We start from the raw sequence: 21627 nt of genomic DNA, 5'->3' as shown, positions 1-21627 counted from the left end.
AGCCAACACTCAGATACATGCTAAATGATAAGCTGTTTATGTCATCGAGTTTGGAGGGGACTGTGTTACATGCAGCAGTAACAGACAAACACAGAGACCATCTACAACAGCTTAACTTTTTCATTTCTCAAGGCCATATAAGAAAGTAGAACGTGCGTAGAGCACTTGTTTTCCTGGATAGAGTCATGACCAAATTCGAGCCAATACCTTTCCACAGCAGCATGGAGAGAACAACAGGTTTAGACATTTTGGGCAGAAAGGTTTCCAAACACCTGAACTCATCAGAACGGGCAAAGCAGTACAACAGAAGCTAAGTGCATCTAGAAAAATGACTGCCAGCCTGGAGACCTAGGAAAATATACTAAAAATCACCCAGTGGCCCTGTGAAAACAGACTGAAAGAAGGAGACCCTCATGAGCACAGACCCATGCTGAGAAGCAAAAAGATTCAAGTCTTCCAGAACTTGAATATAAAAAATGATCAGCACAAACATCCTGAGTCATAAAAACCTTTAAAGAGGGAACTGGATCCACCGTACCACAAGGATACTTGCTCAACTATGTTCATAGCAGCTTTGTTCACAATAGGCAGAAACTGGAAATAATCTTCAACTGCAGAATGGATAAAGAAAATGTGGCACATTTACACAATGAAATATTACTCAGCTATTAAAACAATGACATGCAATTTGCAGAGAAGTGGATGGAACTAGATGAGATCATCCTGAGTGAAGTAACCCAGACCCAGAAGAAAAATATACTATGTCCTCACTTATAAAGGGATGTTAGCCATATAGGACAGGATAACCACGCTACAATCCACAGACCCAAAGAAGACAAGTGACAAGGGAGACCTGGGAGAGGTGGGTGGATAGAGGAAACCCGGGGGAGGACAGGTGGGGAGGGGAGCAGAAGGGGTCACGTGGGGTAGGACGAAGGGAAAGAACACAAGGAGAGAGAACTGGAATTGGTGGGCATGGGTATCTCTGGTATGATTTAGAAACCTATGGGAACTCCCAGGAATCTATGAGGACAACTGTAGCCTCATATGGAGCCTGAAACAGCCATGTCCTGTAACCAGAAAAGATGTCCACTGGAGGGACTGGGACACCAAGCCAGCCACAAAAATATAGACCCACAATTTCTCCTACCAACAAGATGTACAGGGGTAAACATGGAGCAGAAATTGAGGGAATAGCCAACCAATGACCGGCCCAGCTTGAGACCCATGCTATTAATGATAATTTGCTATACTTGCAGACAGGAGCCTAGCATACCTGTCTTTTGAGAGGCTTTACCCAGCAACTGCTGGAAACAGATGCAGAGACCCATAGCCAAACAATAGGAGGAGCTTGGGGAATTCCATGAAAGAGGGGGACAAAGGATTGAAGGAGTCAGAGAGGTCAAAGGCACCACAAGAAAATATATATAACCAACTAACCTGGGCCCATAGGGGCCCACAGAGACTGACAAACCAAACAGAGAGCATCCTTGGGATGGACCTAGGCCCTTGGCACATATGTCACAGTGGTGTACCTCAGTCTTCATGTAGGTCTCCTAACAGCAAGAGCTGGATCTGTATTTGACTCTGTTGCCTACCTTGGGATCCCTTTCCCCTAACTGTGCTGCCTTGCCTAGCCTCAATAGGAGAATATGCACCTAGTCCTACTGCAACTTGATATGCCAAGGCAGGCTGAGATCTGTGGGCAGACTCCCTTTTTCTGAGCCTTTTATGAGAAGAAAGGGAAGATGGGAGGATGGTTGGGGAAGTAGGTGAGAGGGAGGGACTGGGAGAAGAGAATGGATGCAAAATAAATAAGCAAATTAATATAAACAAACACACAAAGAGGAAGCTGGAGAGAGGGCTCAGCTGTTAAGAGCACATTGGGCTTGCAGAGGACCTGGTTCATTCCCAACACCCAAGTTGTCTCACGACCACCTGTAACTCCAGTTTCCAAGGGCTCGATGCCCTCTTCCGGCCTCAGTAAGCCCCTGCAAGCACATGTATGCACACAGGATCACATACACGCACATATATTTAAAAAACACAGCATAAAAAACCAAGAAAAGTAAAGGGAAGGGCTATGTTACTTTTTGTGGCCATAAGGGTAATGAACAAGGGCGACCATGTGTCCCAGTGTACCCAGGACAGGACTGGTCCTATTACTGTCAAATGTCATTCTGCACAGAACTTATTTGCACTGCCAGAAGTGTGCCAGGTTAGCTGATAGATACATCGTTGTTGGTAGCACACCTTACCCATACGATGGAACTAGACAGGTCCAAACAAGAGCTAGCTCTCTGTATGTGCATACTGTAGGGTACTTTCCCTCCTTAGGCATCCTCAAAAGGAATTCAAAACAGGACTGCATGACAGTCCTATTATTGTCATGACTTCCAACATGTCCACTCAACATGAGAAATCAAAACATGTAGAAGAGAACCTGAGTGTTTTCTTACCCACACAGACGTCCGAATCGCTTTCGGAGTTCCAATTGGCTCTCCCAAAAACCCTGGAGAAAAAAAACAAAACACGGTACCAGGATGAGAATAAGATTGAGTAAAATTTCAATGATTCCAACTTATTCAGAGAAAAAAAAAAAGCCTAGAACAGCAAGAACACAATTACATAAACAATAAAAGAAGCATCACTGTTATATTGTGTTGAAGTACTCTAGAATATTGGGTAAAGAAATGGCTTTTAAAAATATTGCTGAGTAAAACTCTCAGCAGCTTTATTTAATGGACAGAAGAGACCACAGGCACTTAAGTTATCTGCGTATAATTGCTGCTCACACATCTGAAAACTATTTGCTTTTACATCTACAATATTTCCCTTGGATGTGGTTCATATTTGCCAAATGCCCTTTCAAGGCCCATATGTGTGAAACTTCCAAATCTACCCAAATTACCACAAATCCCGAACTCTCAATACCTGAGCTAAATGTTCAAAAGTAAGCCCCTCAGCGTGATTTTTCATAGGTAGAAACTCTAGTGTACTGGAAGATGTGCATGGGGTAAAATGGGAGGAGGTCGGAGACCACTAGCCTCCTTGTGCTGTAGGGTTGGAGCTGTGGGCAGAGACAGAGACCATAAGCAGGTGTAATGGGACATCGCATGCGCAGGCATCCATACAAGTGAGATGTGGGAATCTTCATAGGGATGGAAGGTCAGAGAGCTGAGGGTTAGAGGAAGCACATGACCGGAAGGCAAACATGCTCCACACTCCACAGTGCAAGCCTGGACTACAGCAAGGAAAGCCTAGATGAACAAAGGAACAGACTGTAAATTCAGGGCCCCACCGACAGACAAAGCACTGCATGGAACTAAGGAATGCAGAGACAGAGAAGCAGTCCTCCCCAGGGATTAATTTCCTAATTGGTTATCCAGTAACAAGTGGTCAGCCCCAGAGGCACGTAAACACAAGTAATACGAAATAGCCTGAGCAACTTTTATCTATACATTTTTATATATAAACTAAAGAAGAGGAGGTCATGATTTTGAGAGAGAACAAGGGAAACATATGGAAGATAATGAGGAGAGGAAAGGCAGGAAATGATGTAATTATACTTTAATTAAAAAAACAAAAGTATCTTGGGTGGGTGGCCAAAAGATTATTGTCTGAGTTTTTCTAAACCTCTCTAATGACTTGACCTCCCTGTTGAAAGAGGCATGGTGTTGCAACATTTGTATATGTGTTCTAGAAAAAGTGTGACAAAGCCTCTACATACAGGGACTATGAGCTGGGAGGAACTGATGGGGACATTCTCCAAACCAGCCATCCAGAGTTCTCCTTGTACGACAGCTATTTTGTCTGCCTCCAAATGTTAATACCAAGTTAATTTTACTCAGCTGACTATGTCTGATCGATACCCCCTACCCTGCAATGCATGGAATTTATTTTCTTCCAATTTCCTACATGGTTTGTTGGTTCCATTTTGACACTTTTAAATCTCTTCACACTTTCTTCAAGAGGACGTAGGAGGTCTGGTGGGGTGATTGTTTGTGGGCTTAAAAGTTGTGAACGGGGCACCCCAGAGGGAGAGATGAGAGAGTAGGGTGTTTGAAAAGCTGGTAAGACAGAAATGCCAGCAACAAATGGTGAAGAAAGACAGAGAAAAAAGCAGAATGAGGCAAAAGGCCAGAAGTAGGTCATTCTCTGCCTAGGGAGTAGAGTGGTGGCCAGGGAAAAGGGGGTGGAGGGAAAGTCCCAGCATCCTCTGGTGTTGCTATCAGGATTGGCCCAAATTAGCCCTTCCTGCCCTTGTATGGCAATTCACATATAGGATCTGGTGGCACCTGCTATTGGTCCGGAGGCAGTGGCCACAGGAGTTAATCAGGCTTCTGAGAAAAACCAACAGTAAAAATAAATAAATAAATAAATAAATAAAAACCTTCAGAGATAGATACCAGGTCCCTATCTACAAACGCCCTGTTGCTCTGACAAGCTGAAGACCACAGGCTTAAAATAAAACATCTCCCTGAGCCAGCTTCCCTTCCCAGCCACTCCCTTCTGTCTCCTGACGCCTTTGTCTTTGCTCTGCAAGTTCAACCTTTGTCTGCTGCTTCCCTCATTTCCCCTGAGTCCTGTGACTCTGAGAGTCACCGGAGTCCTTTGCCCAGCTGCTCTCTTCTCAGGACTGCCATCGGCTCCCTGTACTAAGCCTCACCCCTTCAGCCATGGCATGGATTCTGCAGCCCTGATCTCAACTCTTGTAGTCTAGTATTTCAGGGTCAACAGTAGTCTACAATGGCTCTTGGCTTGACCTTTGAATCTGGAAGTAGACTAGCAGCTACATTCTCCAGAGTTCCCTCATTATAAGCTTTGGTTCCTGCAGGCTCTGGGCTGCCGCTATTCCCACATGGCGGCCCCCTTGTGCATGATGCTCTCTTCCTAGTGTGTGTATCCTTCTCCGCAGCTCCTGCAGGGCCCCCTCTTGAGGAGCTCCCTAACAAAGATCCTTCCTTGGTGGTTCTCCCTGAAGCAGGATCACAGCCGCTATGTGCACTTCCCAATCCAGCTCTTGACAGATCGGTGACCTCGAGAGTGCGAGTATCTTCTCCTCCGCATCCTAGAACCTAGTATATTTAAATACAAAATACACTGGGTTTCGGGTGGGTGAATGAATGAATGAATGGATGCACACTGATGAGTCATAAGACATGAGTCATCATCCTAACAAAACCTGGAGCGATAGCTTAGGTGACAGCGTGCTTGCCTAGCATGCACAAAGCCCTAGGTTGAATTCCCAGCACTGCATACGCTGGGTGTGGTGGTGTACCCCTATTACCCCAGCACTCAGGAGGTGGAGGTAAGAGGACCCAAAGGTCAGAGTCTTCACAGAACAAGTTTGAAGCCAGCCTTGGCAACCCTGCCTAGAAAGGAAGGAGGGGGAGGAAGGAAAAGATATCTATTCCATGAAGAAGGACTCTTCCCATCACAGGGTTCTCCACGTGGAGGTCACCCCGACGCCCAAAACATGACCAAGAGCAATGCTTATGGGGAACTTTGTGCAAGATCCAGAGAACCCATGCCTCACCTGGTGGAAAAACATCAAGTTGCCAACAAAAGGAGAGGGCTTAGGGTGCCTGATGCCCAACTTCTCCAGCCTTGAGAATGCCATGGAATACCTGGGTGGTATTCCAAAAGCAAAATTTAAAGCCGAGAAACTGTTGCTTATGTTCACGTCAGTGGCCGTGTTTGCAGCAGGACTGTGAGTTCTCTGACTGAGGCTGCGACCCTATCTAAGGACTCAGTGGCAGGGGACTAACAAGGAGAGAGAAGGAGGGAAGCTCAGGTACGGCTGAGCAGTGAGTGGGATCTCCCGGGCCTTCGAAGCCGGCAGGTGCCTCAGAGAAAGGCAGTCTAACACCCTCCTGCCGCAGAACTCTATCAATTGTCTCCACACACGCCGGTTCCTCAGCTTCTAAATTTACCATGAGCCATAACTCAGGAGACAACGAGAAAATGTAAAGTGGCAGAGAATAAGCTCTCCAGAGTTCTGGGTCAAAGCCAACCACTCTTGACATATAACTTGTCCGTCACATTCCATGGCCATGGTGTCATTGAGAGAAAAAAACAGGGATGGAGGCACCTCGTGGCAGGGAGACCTCCTTAATCCCCACTGTTTCCTGCAGAAATCCATAAGGGAGGCAGATTCTCTTCACCGAAAACCAGGAAATGTGGCCCCACAGAGTCTGTGCCACTTTTCAGTAAGGCTGCCCTAACACTGGATTACAGGGGTATTTCAGCTTATGGGAACAGAGGGGTGACATAGTTAGAGACGGTGTTGGCTGGGGCAAACCTGCCATATGGCCCCATCCCCACCCAGGCAGACAATTAGGTCAAAAGTTCAGTTGTTTCAAAAAAATTAATGAGTCAAACTGGGTGTTTAGCATCATGCAGAGATCAGCCAAATCCCAATTTAGGAACAAGGGAAAAGAACAGACTAGCACTCTGGTCTGGCTGCTGCTGAATACTGGTGCTCAGAACCTTCTGCAGTGAGGAGGATGGGGTGCTCGCTTTACTCGCTGACCTGAGAACAGTTCTACAAACCCTCCACTGTCTGCAGGAGGGGACTCACCTCCTAAGTACCGTTTACAGGACACAGCAATGTGCCCACCGCTAAAATAGCCAGGGGGCGGGGCGGAGAACCAATCGGGCAGAATGGGAAGCAGTGTGTCCTCCAGTCGTCTGAAAGTACCGCTGCTTTGAATGGCTTCCCAGAACACCACCAGTAAGTCCACATCCAAGTGGAATCATGAAGCACGCCCAGTGCGAATTACACGAATTAGCCACAATGCACATTCCTGCTCATTAGCATGCGCGCCAAAGGTCAGCAGCACCATTTGGAAAAAGTAGCCTTTCAAGCAGGTGACAGTATTTTAAATGACTCCCCTTACTCCCAGAGGGAGAGAGCAAGGGAGGCTCGAAGCTATTGAACACTTCCTTTAAACACTCTCAAATTGGAGATTACATTCACTTTTTTCCATCGGTTTTTTCGCAAATTATTTTCTAAATATAATCTCTGATGGGTAGAAAGAAATATGAAGATCTTGGGCCACGTAATTACATCTTAATTTAGTAATTAGATGTCTTGATTGTCTAATTAAAGGACAAGAAGACTGTGCCTAATTACACATGCTAATTATCATGCAAGTCCATGCCCTCATTATGTAACTGCACTTAGAAGAACTGTCTGTGTGTCTCCGCACAAAATTCAGACATTTTCAAGCATATGGCACCAGCAGAGAGTGCCCTGTGCACAATGGCAAATTTCGCTTGCAGCCTGGACTCGAGTGCATAAGTGACCAGGTGAGGCCTTCACCAGCCAGAGTCCCTGAGTCCAGAGCTATAGTGGGATATTACCACTACCAGTGTCCAGCTCATTTCCTTCTCTGTAACCCATTTTTATGTGCTCTGGTCCCCAGGTCCAAAGTTGACGTTCAAATGTCTTGCCAGACGCCCAAGCCCATGGACTTTTCCAGGTAAGGGGTGATTAAGTTCCAAAAGACAAGTTGAGTCCTAGCCTCTGGGACCTTGGAACCCGACTGTATCTGGAAATAGGGTTAGTGTGAATGTCTTTAGAGGGAGGTCAAAGGTCATTAAAAACTTCTCCTAGATGGAAAGACAAGGTAGGGTGCACCCTACAGGGTTCAGAGGGAGCCTGGCTCTGGCAACACCACCTTGATCTCAGACTTCCAGCTTCTAGACCTGAGAGATAACCAGTTTCCTGAGAGAGCAGCCGAGGGAAGCTGAGAGCAGGGGAGCTCACAAGAGCATTCCAGGCAGTCAAGGAAAATATCTTAAATTTCTTTTTCTTCCTGTCACTTTCAACATTGTCATCATAAAAGAAATCTGTCTTTTATGTCATTAAGTTCTGCGCCATCCAACACAAGTTGGTGCAGGTGGCCTGGGATGGCGGTGTGAAAAGCAGGTACTACGCAGCCATTCTGTGATCACCATGTGATATTTAGAACAGCTTTCCTCTGACAGGGATTAATGCAAATATGCCTGCCACTACCATTCTGGACATCTGTCACTGTTTATAGTAAGGATACTTAAGTCAGGAAGCGACAGTAGACATACGTACTGCCCCACAGAAAACTGGCTTGCTGTCTGCGTCTAAGGCAATCACTGCAGGCTACAGAACACAAATCCTGCAGTGCCACATGCCGAAGCATAGAGTGCCTCTTCTCAAAATAAACTCTATCGGAGGCAGGCGGATCTCTGTGAGTTCGAGGTCAGCCTGGTCTACAGAGCAAGTTCCAAGGCAGCCAGGGCTACACAGAGAAACCCTGTCTTGAAAAAAAAATCAAAATAAATCATATGCATTGTTTTTACAGTAAGGCTAAATTTGAAAGGTTACAGCTGCCCAGTCTTTCATTTTCCTCAAAACCACAGCACTCTTTTGATGGTGTTTACATAGGAGTGTGGCCCATTATTTAGATTAAATAAAAAAAAAAAAAACCCACTTGGCTAAATTGGGGGATGGGAGGGATTGTTGTCTGAGACAAGATCTCATATAGCGCAGTCTTGCCTCAGACTTGCTATGGGGCTGAGGAAGACTTAAAACTTGGCATCCTCTCATCCCCAGCTCCTGACTGCTGAGATTACAGGCATGTGCCCCACAGCTGACAATGCAGAGGTCAGGATCGAGCTCTGTGTGTGCTAGGCAAGTAGCACCCTACAAACTGGGCTACATACCCAAGCCCTGGAGGGTGCTTAATGGGAATAGGACAAATGGACTGACGTTTTGAATGCTAGAGGCCAGTCAGAGGCCAGTCTGGCCTGCAGGTTTCCCTCAGTGTGTGTCTGAATCAGCTTGTTAGCCTCAATCTTCTTTCTTTCAGGTGTGTTGATCTTTCCCTTCCACTTGGCCATTCCTACCACAATGCAAATGTATTCTCCATCTTAAAGCATGGGAGCACAAGCCTGAGAATCCACCCGCAGCCTCACTTTTCGGCCCTCCTTTCAGCAAAGAGTGTTTGAAATGGAGATGCACTGTCCCCTTCTGCCCCCTCAATCCTGTCTCTACCTGTTCCAGCTAAGCTGCTACACCTGCAGAGTGAGAAAGGACTGCTCTTGTCAAGGTCATAGATGAGTTTAACTCTGTCAATTCCATGAGTGCCCTCCAGCTCTTGAATTCTCAATGGTAGTTGCATGTAGCTGGGCACTTATTTGGGAAACACTGTTCCCTCTTTATTTCCTTGACGTCACTCCTCCAGCCTTATGGGCTGCTGGCTCCTTTCCTTCTGCTGAGCTGTCACCATACCATTGACAGGTCAACACTTGTACGTTTCCGACTCCAGCTCCACTCTCTCCATTGGGCTCCAATCCTCTTTGTCGGCTCCCAACAGAAACACACATTTTAAATGTCTACTCAGCAGTGTAAACATCAACCATTACAGTGGTTTAGATGAGAAATGTTCCCCATAGTCTTGGCGTTTCAACACTTGTTTTCCAGTTAGCGGTGTTATTTGGGCTGTACAGACTTGCTAGAGCAGGGGTGATGCTAGGAGTAGGCTTGGGGACTGAAAGCCTCAGGCCACTTCTAGTCCATTCTCTCTGCTCCATGCTTCTGGTTGCAGTTGGCGCTCTCGGCTTCCTGCTCCTGCCACCATGCCTGTGCGTGGAGCCACGCCTCCATGGCATGATGGGCTCTGGAGCTGTAAGCCCAAACACACCTTTCCTTCTATAAGTTGCTTTTTTGGTCATGGCAGTTTATCACAGCAGCAGAATCGTGACACAATGATCGAATTAAACTATTTCTATTGTCAACTTGATTAGATTATGCAACACCCGAGTATTGCTGAGGCACGGCTATGGTGTGGGGGTGAGAAATTCTAGAGAGATTGGCTGAGGGGGGGAAGAGTCTCCCTCAATCCCAGGACTGAATAGGGAGGGGAAAGACTGAGCTGGCTGAGTGCATCCTCGTGCCTGCTTTCCACCAAGATGCGAGCAAGCACCCTTCTCCCACCGTGCCTTCCCTGCATGTTGGACTATGCTGCCTGAACCATGAGTCAAACTGGGCCCTTCCTTTACTAAGTGGTTCTTTGTCAGGTATTTGGTTACAGCAGTAAGAAAAGTAACTGAAACAACTATATTTAAACATTAAATAAAATAACTAAGCAATTTCCATCCCCCCTCTACAACAATTGCTCTTTAGCCCACTTGACTGCAGTTCACCCAGGCACAAACCAGACGCCTCAGAGACCTAGCAGGTTGTATAGTTGTTATAACTGTGAAAGCTCCTCCTAATTGGATATTAGACATCCCCACCCCATTGGCTTCAAGCAAAATGAAGCATTCAAGCCTGGAGTGCTGAGTCTCCACCCCAACAAGGCAAGGAACAAGGCTTCTCCTGGAACCTCAGGAGCTGCCAGCTCTGCTGACACCTAGACTTTAGACCAGGAAGGCATGGCTATGTCAAAGTTGAGAAATCTAACCAATTTGGTAATAATTACAATGACTCAAAACATTAAACGTATTTAAATTCATGAGTTCAAAATGACACAGGCATGTGGCATCACCTTCATGACATGTAAAACAACTGACTCTGATACCATAGCCGAAGCTTCTCCTACTGTTGAAAACTGAAGTAGACTTGGAGGCTCATTAATTGAGCCCTTTATAATTAAATTCATTTTACATGCATGGCGGTGCCTTCTCTAAAAGGTAAACATTATGGTGAATCCTGTCAGAAACTGAAACCATTTTCAAGTCAGAAACTGAAGCCATTTTTAAAAAAAATAAGCTAGCTCTTTTCCAACTGTACTTTCCAGCTGCAGATATAACAAATAACCACAAACATACTGGCTTAAACAATGCAAATTTACCACCTTGTGGTTCTAGAGGCTGTAAGTACAAAATCAGTCTTAAATGCCTTTAAAAGTCTTTAAAGCCAAGGCCTGTACCTCCTGGAGCCTCCTGAGCTGGTGACCATGACAGTCTGTGCTTCCACTCATCACTTGTCTTTTCTCTCACTTAGAACTCCTGTGTCCCTTCTGTGTAACTGGGCAAGGAGTCAGAGACGGTGGCTGAGTTTTCTGATGGTCGACATGCCCCTGTGGCTAGGCAACCTCCAAGCTGAAGTTACTGCTGTATCAGAAACCAAGGCGTCACACATCTGCACGAATGAAGGGCCTGCAGCCACAGAAGATGGTGGCTTCTTTATAATTCTCTTGCACTTTTGTTTTCAACACACACTCACACACACACACACACACACACACACCCCTCTTGTGGGCTTTTCTAGTGGGTCGTGGGAAAAAATACTCTAAAAGAAGAATCTGGCCCACTGTGACTTGGGAGGAAGACAGGCAGAGACTTGCTCCATGAATATTCCACCCACCTCTAAATATTCACGAAACTCTTCAAACCCCACAGCACAGAGGCACTGTATTGTTTTCCCCCTTTTCACTTCTCTGGAGTGCCTGCTAAGAGAGCCTCTGTATCTCTCCACCCAACCATTTCCTTCAAGATCTCAGGACAGGGCTGGAGAGATGCTAAGAGCACTCACCGCTTTTGCAGAGGACCGGAGTTTGCTTCCCAGCTCCCACGTGGTGACTCATAAGCATCTGTGACCCCCGCTCCAGGGGATCCAATGCCCTCTTTTCATCTTTGACACACATTGGTGCATATACATACATACATGCCAGCAAAACATCCATAACATAAAATTATATAAGTGTCAAAAAAGGACAAAATCTAGAGCCCCTTCCCTGCAACATAAGAAGTATTGTGATTATTTTAGATCCACCGCAGGATCCAGAAAATTCTCAACTGAATCATAGCTTCCAAACCCTAGCTGCTGGTAGGGAAGGTGGAGTTCATGAGGTAGGACATGGACAATTTGGTACCATTTGTACTATAGAGAGAGCACTGTAGAGAGAGCCAGACTTTCTTTGGGGACGTGCTAAAAAAGGGAGCGTGCTTGGATGAGGACAGGACCAGGAACTGTCATGGACTTCTTCAGACAGACCAATGGTGCAGCTGTGGGCCAGGGGCAAGAGGCCAGCAGGCCGCCCCCACCAGAAACAGCCTCTGATGGTCTACACAGCCAAGTAGATGAAGCATTTTCCAGCAACCATCATAGTTTTAAAAGGAGTCACCAGCTAATGCTTATGATAGTCCAGAGAGTTTGCTTATTTTCCATTTTAATACTAAGTCTTCAGGCAGGAAAGTCAGTAGACTCAACATGGACCCACAGGCTTAATGCTTGTACTCTTCTAAATCCAATGTGTGTGTGTGAGAGAGGGACAGACAGACAGACAGACGGACGGACAGAAGGAGAAGGAGAGAGAGACCTGCACAAATGTTATGATATCTGTGTCTAATCAGTACTATCACCTCCTGATTCCATTTTTATTTGTAAAAGTGCCCTTTTCCTTCCCAAAGGAAGCTCTATATTATAACCTTGAGTGAAAACCAAGATCACTTTCATAAACAAAAACAAATGATGGTAAGTTCTTTACAGTGACAGACGTAAGGTGAGGCACACATTAGAATCTTAAAGACAGGGCTCTCAAGGTTGGTCCAAGCAAGGTACAGTGAAAATGTGGTCTGTTTATGGAGCTACCCGTGGCCTGGCTGGTGGTTTGACCAGATGGCCAGAGAATGGCAAAGGAGACCTCAGTCCTTTCTCAAAGCTCATGTGGTAGCATGGGCCAGATGAACCTCTGTGTCCTGCCATTGTGTCCCTACCACGAAGAGCTGCTCTGCACTTGACCTTGGGTTTAGTTCAAGGTGCAGTCATGGCATGTCCACAGGGAGGGAAGCAGTGCAGGAGTGAAAGCCTGTGTGGCCCTCAGGGCTAGTGCACCAGCATGGTAGGAATGGAGAGGGCTGCCAGGCTGGTAACTGCTTCCGCTGTGGCCCCCTGTGTGTTCCCACTCACCAGCCCTACGCCACGTCATCACAGAGATCACTGCTACCACACCCTGAGCCCAGGCATTCAATGCCTAGACATGTTCAACAGCAGACAGCAGAAGTGAATTCATCATTTGCATTGGGGAGAAGTGGCCCCTGTCAGGATGCATCCTCAGGTAGAATCTATCATCATTTCTATTTCAGTTATTCTGCTGACTACTGAGCTGTAGTTATGAATCAGAAAATATGGTAAATGGTGCTAAGTTGTTTCCTACAAAAGCTAGCTGTTTGGAAACAAACTGAAACAAAACAAAAACTCAAGGTCCTGATAACGAGGCCCTCTCTCTAAGACGTCTGTCTTTAGATCAAGAGATGTGAGCATTACATCATAGCCAGGGAAAACAACATAAAGGTGCCTGAAGAGGAATGGGGTGAAGGAGGCCACAGGATGTCAGAATTGCTTCAGAGAGACAGCCTGACCACTGAGTGTGCTCACTGATGGGTGCCCCATGAAAACCCAGCCCCATATGAAAGAGCCAGCCAACACCCACTAGGAAAGTGGGTTTGAGGTGGGCCGGGATGGGATGAGGTGGTTTGGGATGGATGGGCAAGGTAGGCCAGAGTCAGCCGCCATCTTGTCTTGAGTCCCAGGTCTCTGACATCACACCTCCAGCCACTAAAGGATCCTGGGGTGCTGTCCTGCCTTTCTGTGCCAGTGAGAATTCAAGAAGACTGAGTCCTGGTGTGAGTACTTTGTTTCTAGTATATAGCAGAACACAGCGATCGAATGATGTCAGGGTGCCAGTTAAGTGGTTTTAATTATGAAATACTCCTGGGGTGGCTGGGGTGGCTCTTTAAACAATACTTTAAATACTTTAAACAATACTTTAATTGTTTAAATACTTTAAACAATACTTTAAAGAGTATTGTTTTTTTTCTAACTTTATTTTTATTAGTTATTTATTAGTTATTTATATTAGTTATTTTTCTAACTTTATCTAGACTAAGCTACTCCATCGACCAGAAAAACCAATGATGATAGATGGTGCATAAGTAGATGGGCAGATGATAGGTTGACATACAAGTGATAGATTGGCAGATGATAACTATTAATTGGGTCCAACACAACACAAAATTGCTACTTAAAACATTATGAGGCTTTCTGTGATTTTTTAAACTCAATTGTGTGGTGCACAAGTGTGGACTTTGTAGACGACATCATTGCAACGTCCAAAGGTTGGACATCACTTGTGGGATGAGAAATGACGCAGGTTGTCTGTCCTCTGACCACCACATATACATACATATGTGCACCTACGAAAGCTCACTGTCACGCGCGCGCGCGCGCACACACACACACACACACACACACACACACACACACACCACGGAAAGTTGCTTTGCTGTATAAATAAACTATAATTGTGCTTAATTTTTTATGTGTTACGTGTGTGTTCTTTCATGAGTCTGTGTGCACCAGGTGCACGCAGAAGCGTGCAACAGGAATTACCGATAGTTGTCAGTTGTGCATCCTGGGACATGAGCTTGGGTCCTCTAGAAGCATCCCACATGTTCTTCCCTGCTGAGCCACCTCTCCAGTCTCACAGTTAGCACTGCTGGGTCAGCAGACAGAGGCCCAGACATGACGTCCCACAACCTCTGCCTGCATCTGGCTGATTCTAGGAGTTGAAAAGCCCTTGAGTAAGACAAGTCTCTAAGAACTGGGACCTCCCGCTTTCTCCCAGCTCTGAGTTCTGCACCTTGAACATACAAAGGGGCCAGAGCCTTAGGCAAGCAGAGGGTGCTGGGGACAGAGGGCAGGGTACAGAGCTTTGCAGAAGTGAAGAAAATGCAGTCACCTCAGATCAGAGGTGGCATCACCACAGAGACACTTAAAGGATCTTGCTCCTCCCAGAAAGGTCAGGGCTCAGACCACTGCCTTGGAGGTTAGCCAATGTCTGGAGGTAGTGGCTTGTTTAAGTAATTGTTGATGTCCTCACTGGGGAATCTTAGCACATCAAAAGCTGTTGAGAAACCAAAATTCAGTCTATATTAATCACTTTGTCAAGCTTGACAAAGGCTCTCTCGCTTTGCTAATAACCCCAGACGCGGTAGCTGCCCTCAGTTAAACAAGAAAGCTATGGGGCTCTTAATTAATGCATCAAAAGGCTCAGGCATGCATTTTCACGGGCTTTATTTTCATGAAAACAGCGGGAAGTTCAGGTAGAGTAGATATTTTCTAAGCTTCTCGAGTGCAAGAAAAATGAGTTCCCAGCTCCCCTAAGTTCACAGAAAAGCATCTAGAGACTTTGGTGGACCACAAGGTCAGGGTGGCTTTTGTGTGGGTTTGAGGAAGCTAGTCACACTGAGTGGCTCCTGTGTTCTCAGCAGAGTTGGGGCTCCAAAAGCCACAGAATTCACATCAATGGCACTTACAAAGTATGTATGCCATGCAGAGGACACAGGAAAAAGCATCTCCTATGATCAACAAATGGGGAGCCATGACTGTCTTCCAGCATCACTCCTTTTAGACTGAGACTATCTTACACATTTCTAGTTATACTGACCTGTTTCCTGCCCTGGGCTTAGACACAAGCTCCTCTCCAAGGCCAGGACTGAGGTGAGTCAAGGGAGGCACCTAGAATACTTCCAAGGGACACCTTCCCTCTTGGGGATGTAGCCATACCAACCCTGTTCCTGTGGTCTACACCCCAGCTGCCCGTTCCCCTTGTCTGCCCTCCCCTGATGTATCTTATCCTCCTCCTCCACTTGGCAAGTCCCACTCTTTGGCCTCCTGTCCCGGGATGCCCGTCTTAAGCACGCAAAGGGCTTCGTGACACCCACGGTGGAAAGGCTTGCTGGAGAAAGCAGGAGAATACGGGTATGGTTTATTGGCGTGCAATCCTGCCGATGTTCATGACTTATTGCATTTGACCTATCTCCAGCCTGGTGGCTTTAGCCATTTGATGCTAATTCTTTGATTTCATGAAATCCTTAAAGAACGCTAAGATGATGTCATGTAAGAGGGACATGCACCTAAGGTGAACTCCACCAGACTTAAGTGAGACCCCACAGAGGGCAACAGGGGCTCAAGCCTCTGTGTTCCACTGATAAGGGAACCCAAGCTGAGTCTTGTAGGGGTGCAGGGGTGGAGGGAGGCATGGAATTCTTCCTAGATAGGAGCATATATCCTCCCCTCCCCGCCACCTGGGTGGGATGTGTCCCTACCATGTCCTTTTTGGAGAAGGAAAATCTGAGTCTCAGAGAGATGAAGTAAGTAGCCCAGGGACACATAGCTGGCAAGAAGCAAAGCTAAGATTCGAGCCCAGATTGTCTGGCTGTGGAGCCTATACTTCTCTCTAGGACGCTACTGTCTCCTGCTTTATATATGTAAAGGAATGAATTGCCTGGAAACCAAAGCATCTTCAGGGACAAGGGTGCAGAAAGCCACACTCTCTTCCTTCTCTAAATTATTTCCCTGTGGAAAGACAGTCATTGTCACAAGATTATCACCCCCACAGGTCAGATTAGCCACTGAGTCAGCAGAACCCTGACACTTGAAATCAGGACACAAACATGTGGCCTATGTGAAAGAGTGAAGGAAAAGCCTTTAGCCAGTTGAGCTAGACATCTCTGGCCTTCCATGGTCAGTACAAAGAGGCACTGGGTACTGTCATGGAGCACAAAAATTATTCCAAGTTGCTTTGGATCTAACCTAGTAGGCATTCAAAAAGCCTTTAATCCCAGCACTCGGGAGGCAGAGGCAGGCAGATCTCTGTGAGTTCAAGAGCAGCTGGTTTACTTAGTGAGTTCTAGGACATCTAGCACTATATACAGAGACCCTGTCTCAAAAAAAAAAAAAAAAAAACCACTGCATCTTGTTTGTTTGCTGCTATCCAAAGATCCTTATCATGACCTTGTTCTTGGCAAGTTTGTCCACTGGTCTCTCATCATCTCGTTGCTGCAAACATTGACTATGTATCCAGTGGCAAGTGGATGATGCCAAGTTAAAGGCAAGAGCTACAGCCCACGATTACCAACTCTCAGTGCCCATTGCTTGTCTATGTAAGATGTTCATGTTCTCATTCCCTGAGCGCTGGACCAGATGCTCAGACCCGCAGAACTTGCCTGGTCCGTCACCATGAACAATGAAGTAATTCCGGCCTCTGGCTTGGTCCCTGTACCTTGACATCCTTTCCGTCATCACTGCTTTTTGTCCCATCCCAGCTCCCCATCTAGCCCTTATCTCACCCACTGTATCAGTTAGCTAATGCTGTGTAACAGACTACTCCCTCACAGACCTAAATGAGTTAAGCAACATACATCTCTAGCCCAGCATTTCTGGGAGGATCAGGAATCTGATGCAGAGCAGCAGGGTGGTTTGGGGGTCAGGGTCTCCCCAAAAGCCAGGTGAGCAGAGATTCTGTTGCAGCAAACACATATAGCTGTTTCTGGTGGGTGTTGCTTCCCCTGCTTAAACAGTCCTAGGGAGTAAGAGCCCACGGTGGAAGCCTGAGACTTTCATGACCTGGTCTTGGATGTGACAGGGCATAAGCTCCGATGCGGTTTCTTGGACCTGCTGACTCTCCCTAGTACAGAAGGGGAGGACGCTATACAAGGCCCTGGAAGGGCAGGGGTAGCCCAACACCTGCATCCCAGGGGCAACAGATGCAAAGCGAGGGCATCCTCTTCCCTCAGTGGGGCCTTTCCAAACTTCCATCAGCCCTGTCATGGCTGTGGCCACTCCCTCCTGGAAGAGGTGTTACAGAATATCACTGGGCTCTTCTGTCCTGGGCACTGCCCGGAAGCCATTGCACATCACCAGAGGGCCACATCAATCTGCTCTGCTTTTCCTAGAAAAGTAAAATCAGGGCACTTCAAACTGGACTGTATGGATCTGGAGATGTCAGAGAGTCTTAGGGTCATAACAGCTGACAGTACCAAGCCTTCTTATGAGTCAGGCACAATGCTGCCCTAAAAGAGAAAATGATAAACCGTGAGAAAACTGGGCCCTATGTTTTCTTTTCTGTAGTGTTTGTTTTGTTTGAGACTGAGATCAGATCTCACTCTGTGGTCTAGGCTGGCTTGAGTTCACTACTTAGTCCATAATGGTTTAAAACTGAAGGCAATCCTCCTGCCTTAGCCTCGAAAGTGCTAGGATCACCAGTCTGAGCCACCACACCTGGCAGCATCATGCCCTTCAATGTCCACCAACATCCTGGATCTGCCTGTTGTACAGGGAGGAACGCTGAGGCCACAGGACTGGTCGCTGGCCTGTGGGCAGGCTTCAGGGGAGACAAAGGCCCCTTCCTTCAAGCCAGGCATCTGCCTTGCTGGCCCTGCCTCCTGGGGTGAGTAGACCGGATTCTTTTCCTCAGGCATTCACATAATTGCACACCCTGGGTGACTTAAAGCAATGGGGACCCCTCCCTCCTTTCTGGAGGCCGAAAGTAAAACTGAGTGCTGGCAGGACCAAGTGCCTCAGAGGAGTCTGGGAGCAGCCTTCACCTCTGCTTGCAGTTTCTAGAAGTTGCAAATTGTTGGCTTTCTCAGGCTTGAACACATGCCACTCAAACTTCTGTCTCCATCCTGCCAGTGGCCTCCACTTAGTGGCACACCCTCTCTGGATCTGTATCAGAATGTCTGTCTTATGAGCATAGGCCTGGGTTTAGGGCCGCTCTAATCCATCCCTACTGGTTTATATCTGCAGAGACCCATTTCCTAATATGGTTACACTGTGACGTTCCAGGGGACAGGAGTTGTAGGGACACACTGTCCACCCTACTCCAAGGACCATCAGAACTGTCAGTTAATGTGTGGTGTATGTGGTACTATGCAGTACATGTGGTTGGAATGTGTGGATGTGTTATTTGTGCAGTGTGTATACAATGTGTGTTCATACATGGTATGCATTGTGCGTGTGTGTGTTGTGTGTTGTGTGTGTATAGTGCATATATGTGGGGTGCATATATTAAGTGTGTGCTCCATGTGTATGAGTTGCATGTACTATGTATGTTCAATGTGTGGCATGTGGGTATATTATGTGTGTAATGTATATGGCATATATGCCATGTACATGTATGTAATGTGTATGTTGCGTGAATATGTAGTGTGTAACGTGTGGAGAGGCTATGGGGGAGTGGTTAGTATGTATCTGGGGTGTGTGTGTGTGTGTGTGTGTGTGTGTGTGTGTGTGTGTGTGTGTGTTATATGGCATGTGTTGTGTGTATGTTCTGGTGGGAAAGCAGGACAGAGGCAGAAAGAAACCCTGCTCCAAAAGCGTCTTGCTCTGGGCTCACAATGCATGTCCTACTTTCCTATTTTCTCTTGGTTTTCTTGCGTATTATTGACAACACTAACCCATATTCTAGGTGGTTTAGTCAGCACTCTCTTAGAGGAAAAAAGACAATGGCGCCTGGTGTCTGATCCTGGATCACAAAGCCCCTGCTGCTCAGGTTCCCCAGCAGCTTCCCAGGGAGAAGGGACAACGCACATGGCAAGGAGGAGCATGAAGTGTGACAGGAGCCCCTTTTTATCTGTGAAATTCACAGTTTGCCATAGGTCTTGGACAAGAGGATGTCTCCTTTCTTCTAAAAGCCAGTAGCTGACACACAGAGGTAGTTATAAGAAATAAACATTTTACCCTTAATGATCCAGGATGCTCTAGCACCCGTGGGACTATGAAAGCATCTCTGGCACCGTTTTGCATTTCAGACAGTTCTTGGCATAACTACATCCATACATTTTCTGCCTGGTGCAGAACAACAAACGTGTCCTCCACCGCAGCTTGCAAGTTGGCAAGGGTACACACTGCTGCCGTATTTCAAACACAGCAAGTACGCTGCACCCAGATCTCCTCAGGCCTCCACCTTTGGGAGTGCCTCCCCTCATCCTACTGTCCTCGCCTGGAGTTGAGAGCTCAGGGTTCCCTTATAGTGTGCCCCGTCCTCCATCAGGCAGTCCCTGCCCTCCATCCTTTGTTTGGCTGGAAATTCCTAGGCCCAGGTCCAATCTGATTCTGACACAGAATTCTGGGATGCTTCAGGAACTCTTGATGCCAACCTCTCAACAGCCAAGTCCTGCCATGACCCTTCCATCTCCATGTCAGTGTCTTGGTATCTGGTTTACTTAAATTCACTATTTTCATTTATAAGAAAAATCCAAATGTCCCTTAGTCTTAAGTGGGGGTTTTTGTTTGTTTGATTGATAAGCTTTGTTGCTGTTTTGTCTTTGGCCAGAGATAAGACTCAAATGTGTAATCTTGGACTTGGAACAATTGAAGGCTGTCAATTCTTCAAGTTTGCTGTATCCAAATTATACAGCAGCGTTCTTGGCTCAGGCAGGACCAGTACCTCCCACTACAGGGAGGTACTTTTCCCTCGGCTCATTCTCATTAGGCTTTGACCTGCAGCTTGCTGAGCCAATGGAGTACAGGCAGAAGCAACCAGAATGCAGCTCTGAAACAAAGACCTCATCCTGTTGCTGTTTCCTCTTCTTGTGTTCTGAATTCCTGCAATGGTCTAGAACAGGCTTCCTCAAACCTCGGCCCTGTGACAATCACAAGGAGCAAACACAAACCCCACTCTCAGCCCAGAACAGAGCTACTCCAACTAAGACAGAGACTGTGGGGAAACTAAATGTAATTGTGACTGAGTTAGGGGCCGCTTGTTATACAGCGATAGCTTACCGAAACGGCTACATTCACTTAATTTCTCTGGACCTTCATTTCTGCATCTATAAAATGGGACCACTGGATCATAATCAGTCAACCCAATACTTTTACTCATGCTGCATAAATAATGGCTATGACACATGTCCAATAGTGCCCGCGACCTAACGTATTAGAGACTCAGCCTGCCGACACTTGAGGCAGAGAAGGGCGGGGAAGTTTTAACTGAGGTTAAGAACTTGGGACATGTTGGTGTCCTTAGAGTGAGCTGTCACAGCGGGAAATGATGTTCCACTGTAGAGCTATGGTGGTTTAAATGTGCCCCCACAGGCTTGGGAATCTGGACACTTGGGGAGGCTGTGGACCCTGCAGAAAGAAGGTGTACTTACTAGAGGAAGTACAATGCTGGGGCCACCTTTAGGCATTTCTTGTTTCACGACGTCTCCTGTTTGCTTTCACCACTTCCTGCTTAATGTTGAAGGCTTGAGCTCTCAGCTTCCCACTTCAGCTGTCATGCCTGTCTGCTGCCATGTCTCCCAACCATGATGGACTCTCCTCCCTCTGCAACCATACACCAAAATGAACTTCTTTCCATAAGTTTCTGGTCGTGGCGTTTTATCACAGCGGCAGAAAGTAGCTCACACAGCAGTTGGGACCAGGATCATGAGGTATGGCTAGCCCTGTCCTGACCATATTCTTTTGCACAAGGTTGTGGAAGGAGTTTGGAACTTTGGCCTGGAAAAGTTTAGTAGGCTGTTCTGTAGGAGATTGTGAAAGAATTTGGAAGGTACTGCATGCAGTTGGTAGAGGCTTGCCTTGTGAAATTTCAGAGGAAAGTTTGAGAGTCTTTAAAAGACTGTATCAGAGCTGTTCATGTGATCTGTTTCAATTAATCTTCAGTGGCTTCTGGTCAGCCGAAGCTGAAGAGTCACCTGTTACTAACAGGAGAGCGGCACCATTGAAGTTTGTGAAACATTGTCTTGATTAACGATTGATGCGGGAAGGCCCAGCCTGAGGCGAGTGGTGTCAGCCCTGGGCAGGTGGTCCTGGGTGGGATAAGAAATCAGGTGAGCAAGCCATGCAGAGCA

At 46.7% G+C, this 21627-nt stretch overlaps 1 protein-coding gene across 1 annotated transcript in view; it reads right to left on the bottom strand.

Annotated features, from left to right (window-relative positions):
* Positions 1-21212, bottom strand: part of Tbxas1 (thromboxane A synthase 1) — a 155460-nt gene extending 134248 nt beyond the window's left edge. Inside the window, 2 exon segments of the mRNA XM_055602072.1 lie at positions 2460-2512; positions 20929-21212. Of these exon segments, the coding sequence (XP_055458047.1) occupies positions 2460-2512; positions 20929-20964 (89 nt within the window). The 5' untranslated portion in view covers positions 20965-21212.
* Between the last annotated feature and the right edge of the window lie 415 nt (positions 21213-21627).

The sequence above is a fragment of the Psammomys obesus genome, unplaced genomic scaffold, assembly GCF_907164565.1.
Source record: "Psammomys obesus unplaced genomic scaffold, mPsaObe1.curated_primary_1811, whole genome shotgun sequence".
Classification (NCBI taxonomy): domain Eukaryota; kingdom Metazoa; phylum Chordata; class Mammalia; order Rodentia; family Muridae; genus Psammomys; species Psammomys obesus.
The sequence above is the reverse complement of the archived record's forward strand: the minus strand, read 5'-3'. Positions and strand labels throughout refer to the sequence as shown.